Raw genomic sequence first — 10,022 nt, forward strand, 5'->3', positions numbered from 1 at the left:
TGTTAACCTTTTAAGAGCCATTTGTTTGTTTGTGTTTTTTTGTTCTTCGAAATACAGTCAAGTAAATTTGGAGAGACCCAAATCATTTTAGAGACAGAGGCACAGGAGTGACCAGATGTCGAAAAGTGGATCCACTGATATCCCTCTGTCTGTGGATCAGATTGTGACAGATGTCCCTGAGCCTCCTTACCCACTCAGAGCTCAAGGAATGTTGAAAAATGTTTGTAGGTGAACATTATTCATCAAAAAGATTAACTGTGTGTTTATTTGTTTTGTAATTCATTGACCTCCCTTGTTCTGGAAGCAACTCGTCCATGCACTTTGACAGTCACTCTCACCTGTTCCAGAAGCTTCTCCTCTCAGCGCGTGTCCTGTGTGGGTTTGGTTGTTGGGAAAGTGTTGTGTTTCCTCTCACTCTGTCTACGCTGTTTGTTTCGGCAGCACAGAGTAAAGGTTGTGTCAGTATTAGGTTGCATGGCATTTTCAGAACTGTAGTTCATTAATGCTATGTGCATTAATAATGCAAATGATAAATGATCTCGCAGCTGTAGAAACTATGTCAGGGTCTGCAGTTTGAGAGCCCTGCACTGAAGATATTAAATGAGTGCAGTAGAATAGAGGTTTAATTCCCCTGTGTTTTTCTGCAGATCTACTGGAGGACATAAAGAAGAGCTTTAGGTCGTTCCAGGCTGAGGAGAGTCGTGTGAGAAACGCCTCTAGTGCAGTGGAAGACTCGGCCGACACACGACAGGACACCAAGCGCAAACTGAGCACGTGCAGGGGCGAGGGGCTGCTGGGGCCGCTAGAGAAGAAGGTCAAAGCTCTGAGCGTCGTCAGCTTCAACAAACAGGTGAAATAAACAGCATTTAAAGGTGCTGTGTCACTTTTCTGGTCCAGGGTCTGTCTGTCTGCTCATGTTCAGGGACATGTTATTACTGAATCATTCAGTCTGATATTTCACATGAGATCCATGTTAAATAAACATGTATGTTTAATATTAGTCAAAGACATTGTTACTGGAAACAGACACGTCAGAGTTGTTCAGGGGCACATGCGCTCTCTAGTGGCACAGTTTTGTATTACAAGTACATAAAGGCATACAGAGATAGGGCATTTAAAGCACAACAGTTAGAGGCAGAGGGAGCCAAAAATAAAATAATATTACTCAAGAAGAAGTACAAAGTAATGGTCCAAGAAATGAGTAACAGTAAAAAAGTATTTTAGTATTAGCGGTGGGTTGAGTAACCAAAAATTGTACTCATGCAAGTTACTTTAATATAATTTTACTCAAGAAGAAATTCAAAGTAGTGGTCCAAGAAATGACTCAAGTATCAAGGGAAAAATACTACTCAAATAAGAGTAACTTCAAGAGTAACTATAGTAACATCTGATTTATAATTTAAAGTTAATATAATTGGAAGGACAAAACATTAAGTAATGCACAAAAGCTGCGATTTTCAAACGATAGACACACAAATGTAGTACAAGAAACACAGACAATATTTCATATTGTCAACATAAAGCTTACTAACATAAAGTCACTTATTCACAGTGGGAAGGGTAACTAAAACTTTTACTCAAGTAAGAGTACTGTTACTTTAAACAAAAATATTACTCAAGTAGGAGTAAAACTACTACTGAAAAGTACAATTTAGTTCTACCCACATAGATTGAGTGTGTGTTTGGTTGTTGCAGATCTGTGGAGGCTCCGGTCTGGACTGCTCTGCCTGTGGAGGAGCTCTGTGTCTGACCTGGTTCTTTGGCAGAAAATGTGGAGGTCCAGAGTGCGACGGCATCGTTTCCCTGAGCCAGAACACCATCGAGACGGCCAAAAAAACACAAGACACTATCAACGCTCTGCCCCTGAAGATACAAGAGGCCAAGGACAAGGCAGGTGCACGTTAGGGCTGTAGTATCACTATGATCTGACTGTGTATCTGACTCCAAGTGCACTCACAAGACTACAAGCGCACTGTTTATGCTGAAAAATATTGTATGTAAAAGGCTGGTTAAACGCATCATTCACTCTTAATCTTCTGCTACATCATTACATGCATCATATAGGCACTTATATAAGCCAAAACAGAATAATTAGCCGACAAATATAAAATTTTATAAAACTACTAAAGGACTATAGGCCTAGTTCACTTTACTACTGATGCATTGGAAAATCTCTAGTTATAACTCAACTCAAATACTCCAATAAGTCCAAATAGGTCCAAACCTTGATTTGAGCAAATGTTGGCTAGATTCCACTGTTTTAGATATTTGAATGTTTTTTTCTTTTGCTTATTTCGAGTGAAAAAATGCTTGTTTTTATTTTATGTGAAACAAGACATTTTAAACAGTCACAAATCAAGGTAAATATGATCAAATTGAAGCATTATTAAATATTTCTTAAGATTTCTGTTTGATTATACATATTAAAACTAGGCAAGGCAAGGTTATTTGTATGGCACAATTCATACACAAAGTGCTTTACAGAATTAGAAAAACATTAGAATCACAATGCAAACAAATCAATACAGAAATACTCATCAAATGAACACTAAATGAGAAGAGTGCAGAATAAAAACCCTTTAGTCATAGGCAGCTAAACAGAACAGTCGAGTCGAGTCCGACGAGTCAAAGTAGAATCCAGTCTCACATGTTCAGGAAGACTGTATCAAAACTAGATTCATTAGAACAAGCGTCCATACTGCAAAAGAAAACTACATTTACAGGTCAAAGTTGAGACTGTGTGCTGCTCTTCAGATGGAGAGAGTGAACCTGACGGCTCAAGAGACCAAGGTCCAGTCCAGAGACCTGCAGGAGCGGATCAGCTCCAGTAAAGAGTCCTACGAGAAAGACAAGAACCAAATCAAAGAACTCATCCAGAAAGTTAAGGACTACCTACTCGGTCAGTATAACAATATTCTTTTATCTCAAAATGGAGGGTCTGCCACCTTCAGTGTTTAATGAATACATATTTGTTGTAACTGTGACATCAGCCTGTCGGGGAACTGCAGGTGGAAATTAGCACCTATGTTAAACCTGAAACATGACATCTTTTCTTTTTTTATATATATTATTTTATTTATTATTATTTACATATTCAGATTGAGAAAAAAAGATTTTTATACCCTCCACCTATAAACTTCATATTTCCCCCTTACATTTAGGCGAAGGACTTCTGGTCCAACATTACATAGTTGTTGACTTCCTCTCTTGTGTGTAGATGATTTGCTTCCAGCTGAGGACATAGAGAAAATGGCTCGTGCTGTTCTGAACATAAAGCTGCCCAAGAGTCCAGAGCAGATTCGATCCATGATCCAGGAGCTCACTGATCTCATCAACAACGCCACCAACTCAGACAAAGACCTGAAGAAGCTGGAGGAGCAGGCTAATACTGCACAGGAGCTCAAGGAGCAGGCTCAGGAAGTCAAGTCAGTGTACTCATCTAAGCTTCATATTAAAGCCTCATTTGGGAATTATACTCAAGATTAGAGGTGCACTATATGACATTTATGGGATGTTATTATTTGTACAGAAATATTCCACAAATGACATCAAACTTTTTTTCAATTACAAGTGTTTTTGTACTTTGAAAAACGTGCTACTTACTGATGTGTTGTCTCTCTACAATTCTGACTAATTTGGCCTTCTTATCCTCATGAAGATAGATCAAATAAATGCCACACATGGTTAACACACAATCCTTGCATATTTAAGATCAGTGCTCCACTTTGTGCACCTTCACTAGAATCCTTTGGATAATTTCAGCCCTGGAATTGACAATCTCCTCTGAACAAAACGTAAAAGGTAGATTTTAACCTGAAAACGACCACTGCATGACATCACAAGGTGGAAAGGAGCATTTTGAGGTTTGAGAATGTGGACAGACTAATAATGCAGAATTACTCCAACATGTGTGAATGAAACAAACACAACGCCAGGTCTGTTTTTGAGGACGTCACTGCAGGGATGTAATTACACCTTCTTGTTTGCCCGAATTGTTCCGTACTGTGGCTTTAAACTTCAAGTGTGAAAGTGACAACAACTTTATTATTGAGGGACTTGCCTTAGATTTTAAAATATTGACAATGGCAAAACTGAACAATCAATCTGATGAGGGCTTTTTTTGCCATTTTAAAAATGGAAAGGCTTTTGGACATCGGCCATCTGAGTTTGCTGTGCATTTTTTCACTTTTGTCTTGCTGCTCCTTGCATTTGCACCTCTGCAGGAATTTTGGTGTTTGTTTTCTGTTTCTATTGAAAACTAAATAATCAGTCATAACAGAAAAATATGAATACACTATACATATTGTTAATGTTTAAAGTGTTTTTTGTTGTTGTTTTTTTTGTTTTGTTTTCAGGAATCGGACCAAAGACATAAATGTGGCTGACATCACGAAGGACCTTTACGATGCAGAGAAAGCTCAGGACAAAGCCAACGATGATTTGGACAATGCCAGCCAAGACCAGGACATGATCCGGGACCTGCTGCCAGAGGTAACCACCACAAGGATGAACTCACAGCTACACCATGTGCTAGGAAAGTGCATTTTCTACGTGAACTAGTTCAAAGTTCAGCCCACAAATTTCAAAATGAACTAGTTCGTTCATACTGTAGTACATAATTGTTTATAGTTAATAGTTCGTTCTCTTTCATAGTTCCAAAAAAACTGGTTCATAGTTCTTCTAGTTCTTTTTTTTTTTTTCCAGTGTGAGCGATTATTTTTTAGTATCTTTGCCAAAGCACCACAGAACCACAGACAGCAAATATTTGATCAGTTTTCACAATGAAACTCTGTGATAGATTTCATCTTCAGCAGAGCCGCTCCTGTACACTGTCAGTGGGATTTGGGTGGAGGATCTGTCTTGTCTTTTGGTTTCGTACATGCTTTCATAATCCTTGAAAGTCTCGCCGGGTACTTCAGTTCAATGTGTCATTTTAAGTTTACTGATGATGTGACTGAAGTGTGGGTTTTCTTTTGGAAAGCCCGTGGGCAAAGTTTGCACATACATGTGAGGTTATTCCCTTCCTCAGCTACCTCATCATAGAAGTCTTTTAAATGATGAATCTGTGTTGATCCTGGTACAGTTGCTTCCTTGCTGCTCTTTTGTTTTGTCTTATTTTGATGACACATGCAGCGATGCGATGCTGGTGGCTCATGTTGTTGCCAGATTGAAGGTTTTTCCACTAAATATGAAGGGCTCTTTATGGTGTGTTTAATTGTGTTTTCGCCTGGCATGTAAAAAAAATCTGGAACCCTATTGAACAAAGTTAAATAGATGGCTCATGTCGCTCACAGACACCACAATAAACGCGTTCACAGTATGTTTATCAGGCAGTAATACAGTGCAGTTCACGTTCTCCCAAAATATGAACACGTTAATTGAACGATAGTTCAACGCATTCAGGTACAACACTGGCTGTACCCCATCAGAAGTGTTGGGACATACTGGTGATAGCTGTTTTGGTTTGTCTCTGGTGATATTGTCTGAGTTTGTGACTGGAGGAGGGGATGGGACCACTGTAACTGAAGTGTTTTCTGTCAGAAGCAAATAGTCTTTTAAGCCTTGTGTGGGAAGGTTTATTTGGCCTTTTTTATGTATTTTATTAATGGTTTCACTGGACATTTTAGCTTTGATTTTTAATGAAGTTGAACTCTTCTAAATGTATGGAAATACCTTTGTTAGTGAGTAGTGCTCATGCTGGCGCCTAACAACAGGACACACATTTTAAATGTGACTATACAAAAATAATACAAATGTTTTCTTTTCAGCTGATGTCATCAACATTCATTGGGGGTGATGCTAACTGTAGACACTGCTCTGTCTGAAGCTCTGTTACTCAAATTAGACTTTAATCTGAGCTTTGTTTTGACCTGAAAGAGCTGAGTTAGTTGGAACTACATTAGGAATATGTCTGTGTGTGGTGGAACGTGTCTGTGTGTGGTGGAACGTGTCTGTGTGTGGTGGAACGTGTATCATGTCTGTGTGTGTGGTGGAACGTGTCTGTGTGTGGTGGAACGTGTATCATGTCTGTTGTGTGGTGGAACGTGTCTGTGTGTGGTGGAACGTGTCTGTGTGTGGTGGAACGTGTATCATGTCTGTGTGTGTGGTGGAACGTGTCTGTGTGTGTGGTGGAACGTGTCTGTGTGTGTGGTGGAACGTGTATCATGTCTGTGTGTGTGGTGGAACGTGTCTGTGTGTGTGGTGGAACGTGTCTGTGTGTGTGTGGAACGTGTCTGTGTGTGGTGGAACGTGTCTGTGTGTGTGGTGAACGTGTGTGTGTGGTGGAACGTGTCTGTGTGTGGTGAACGTGTGTGTGTGTGTGGTGGAACGTGTCTGTGTGTGGTGGAAACGTGTGTGTGTGGTGGAACGTGTCTGTGTGTGGTGGAACGTGTCTGTGTGTGGTGGAACGTGTATCTGTGTGTGTGTGGTGGAACGTGTCTGTGTGTGTGGTGAACGTGTCTGTGTGTGTGGTGGAACGTGTCTGTGTGTGGTGGAACGTGTCTGTGTGTGTGGTGGAACGTGTCTGTGTGTGTGGTGGAACGTGTCTGTGTGTGGTGGAACGTGTCTGTGTGTGGTGGAACGTGTATCGTGTCTGTGTGTGTGGTGGAACGTGTCTGTGTGTGGTGGAACGTGTCTGTGTGTGTGGTGGAACGTGTCTGTGTGTGGTGGAACGTGTCTGTGTGTGTGGTGGAACGTGTCTGTGTGTGGTGGAACGTGTCTGTGTGTGGTGGAACGTGTCTGTGTGTGTGGTGGAACGTGTCTGTGTGTGGTGGAACGTGTCTGTGTGTGTGGTGGAACGTGTATCGTGTGTGTGGTGGAACGTGTATCATGTCTGTGTGTGTGGTGGAACGTGTATCGTGTCTGTGTGTGGTGGAACGTGTCTGTGTGTGGTGGAACGTGTCTGTGTGTGTGGTGGAACGTGTCTGTGTGTGGTGGAACGTGTCTGTGTGTGTGGTGGAACGTGTCTGTGTGTGGTGGAACGTGTCTGTGTGTGGTGGAACGTGTCTGTGTGTGGTGGAACGTGTCTGTGTGTGGTGGAACGTGTCTGTGTGTGGTGGAATGTTCAGCAATGTTATTTTATGTGCAAGAGACATTTAACAGCAAAAATCAAATCACCTGTTGTAGTTCCAGTTTAATCAGCTCTTACGGGTCCGATAACTTTAACATTTAAAACAGCACTCAGATTAACATCTAAAAAGCCTCTGACAGATTAGTGCCTCTAGTTAGCATCACACCCCCAAGGAATGTGGATGACATCAGCTGCAAAGTATGAAAACAGTGCCATTGTTTTATATCTTTTTACTTTTACCCTGTCCTGTTCATTCCTTCCACAGGAAAGCAAGATGAATGAGTTGGAGTCAATGTTGATGGACCCAAGACTGGAGACTTTAAAAGACGAGATTGAAGCTGTGAAGAATAAAACTGAACAGAACCGAGAACAGGCAGAGGAGGCCAAGGAGGAGGCGGAGTCTGCTCTGAACAACGCATTGGACGCTGTACCGGTAAAAAAGAAGCAAATCATTTCACTATAATCTTGAGTGTTATCAGAACCCCTGCAGTTAGGAGTGAGTGACTTATATTCTATACAGTGATAACATCATGATTCTTCCTGCAGTCTGCCTGTTTTTCCTTATGACACGACCACCTTCCTTGTTCAATGTTGGTCACGTCAGTTTATCTCCTCTCAGGGTCTGGAGGACGTCCTGGAGAAATTTGATCTGTTGAAAAATAAAAAATCAAACCAAACACAGGACAGTGAAGCAGCCAAAAAATTGGAGGAGCTGAAGAAGGAGGCGGAGGCTCTAAAGACGGAGGTGGAGGACAAACTGCAGCAGATAGAAGGTACTGACTCCAACAAGCCTAGAACATATACAACATACAGATTAGGTCTATGAGGAAACAAGCCTACAACAGACAGATCAGGATTATCTATGAGAAAAGAGAACGTTTTTTTACTATTGTTGCTAAATTTCTTAGAATGATGATGAGAATAATGATGTTACAAGTCCGAGTCCGAGTCATTTGATTTTGAGGACCTGCCGATACCAAGTCCTGATCTGATACTTCGATAAAACATGAAATGAACTAAGAGCAAAGAATAAGATCCAGGATGTATGAGGGGATCAGAAAGTATTGATTTCAGTGTGTGGTATTTGGGCTGAACTTAGTGTGAAAAATCAAATGTCCAAAACTTTAATTTGATTAACTTTTCTAACCTTGCACCATCATTGTTGAAAACCTTGACTTTTCACAGTCTGGTCTTGGAATGTGTAACTTAGTAAATTTAATGAACTGGACAAAACAGGAACCAGACCAGAATCAGATCAGACCTGAGACTCGACTCTGCACAATCTACAGTTTGTACATTTGATATTATATGGAAGTCTGTGCATTACATTTGAAACATTTAGGCTCGTCTATAAAAGCCAAATAATACAAAATCTTACCAAATAAAAACGAGATGACAGAAGCCCCACAGCCTCTCTCCCCCGCACCACCACCACATCCACAAACCCACCGCGGAGCGCGCACCACAACATCGATCCCACTGCTCAAGAAACACTCCATGCTGCTGTTCCCACCCCCCTCCTCCAAAAGCGCCAACTCTGTTGCACAACATGCAAACAAACAGCACCATGCGACGACGCCCTCGGCCGCGCAGGTGTGAACACGAGCCACAGAACCCCAGGTAACAGCGCCCGAGCACGGCACGGCCCAAAAGTCCCAGCGTGAGTGCGCCGCTAGTACAGCAGGCGCTGGGATCAGTCGTGCTAACTGGACTGAACAAATCCCACGCCTCAGTTAAAAAACAAAACTGTTGTGTTCTGTGTGCACTGTGTGTTATATACATATATTATTTTTCCGATACCTGATCAGAACATAACGTCCGAGTCCGGATCGAGTCCGCAGTCATGTTATCGGCGCCGATTTCCGATCACATGATTGGATCGGGACAACCCTAGTTACAAGAAAGAAAAATGACATGAGTAGGATAAAATTGGATCTTGACTTGATCTTGTCTCCATGGAGATAGATTAGTTTAGTGCCATACTGTGGAACATTCCCTGCAAACTAATAACATCTCCATGAAAACAAGAGGACCCATAGTAATTCTACAAAACTTAATGAATTATGGACTGGCTGAACTAAACCATGGCTATGAAGTTGTTACTTCAAACTGGTTGTGTTTGTGTTTCAGACCTGGAGAAGTGGATCGAGGGTCTGAATCAAAGCGGCCTGGACAAAGCAGCAGAAGTGGCCGAGCTTCTGAAAAAGGCTGATTCTCTGAGAGAGGCCATCAGCCGCAAAGCCGAGTCCTACACCACGTGTACATGAAACTTTCCAACATCTTCTAGTATGTGAAACACCTACTGTATGTCAGGGCAGCAGTTTGAACAGGAAGTCAGTGATCCCATTAGGATTATGAAGCCATCTGACATCAGTGTTGTTCACAGTGAACAGAATGTAAATGACGATCTACGTGTGTTCCACTCAGAACCTGAAGAAAAGTATTGTCTGCAGTGTAGTGTAGTAACACTGAAATGTCACTAGAGGGCAGTACAGGAGATAAAATCACATAGAACCACAACCTCACTTGACCCTTTTCCCTTTTTTACAAACTCAGTATTTGTACAGTATTTTGTTACAAATGTGCATTTGTTTCATTTTTAAAACATACTCTTACATTTATGTACGTATGTGTATTTTTATTGAATATTTTGAAGATTCAGATTTAATTGTTTCTCTCTCCACTTTTTAAAAACTCCAAAAGAAACACGATCATAAGCTAAAGCTACAGAATCTTGGTGCTAACATGACTCATTATTATCTGATATAGTGAACATTTCTGTTTGCTTTTTTACATTGTTATTAAAGTGAACCATATTTTTTCACTATAGTTGTGTGTAATTGTGATTCTGTTGATCAGATTCTTTCTTGTCACTGCTACGACTAGAATAGAGACATCTCCAGTACTTTACAATAGTTTACAATACTTTATTCCTCTGAATAATAATACAGAG

The 10,022-nt window shown here is 41.0% G+C and overlaps 1 protein-coding gene across 1 annotated transcript in view; it reads left to right on the top strand.

Annotated features, from left to right (window-relative positions):
* The window catches only part of lamb4 (laminin, beta 4), a 66,263-nt gene extending 56,448 nt beyond the window's left edge, over nt 1–9,815 (top strand). Inside the window, exons 29-36 of the mRNA XM_055155370.1 lie at nt 648–850; nt 1,696–1,890; nt 2,755–2,899; nt 3,218–3,425; nt 4,356–4,491; nt 7,335–7,502; nt 7,689–7,842; nt 9,200–9,815. Coding sequence (XP_055011345.1) covers nt 648–850; nt 1,696–1,890; nt 2,755–2,899; nt 3,218–3,425; nt 4,356–4,491; nt 7,335–7,502; nt 7,689–7,842; nt 9,200–9,336 — 1,346 coding nt within the window. The 3' untranslated portion in view covers nt 9,337–9,815. The remainder of the gene's footprint in view (nt 1–647; nt 851–1,695; nt 1,891–2,754; nt 2,900–3,217; nt 3,426–4,355; nt 4,492–7,334; nt 7,503–7,688; nt 7,843–9,199) is intronic.
* The last annotated feature ends 207 nt before the right edge of the window (nt 9,816–10,022 follow it).

The sequence above is a fragment of the Boleophthalmus pectinirostris genome, unplaced genomic scaffold (genome assembly GCF_026225935.1).
Source record: "Boleophthalmus pectinirostris isolate CB_2022bp ecotype Guang Dong unplaced genomic scaffold, ASM2622593v1 HiC_scaffold_2, whole genome shotgun sequence".
Taxonomy (NCBI): domain Eukaryota; kingdom Metazoa; phylum Chordata; class Actinopteri; order Gobiiformes; family Gobiidae; genus Boleophthalmus; species Boleophthalmus pectinirostris.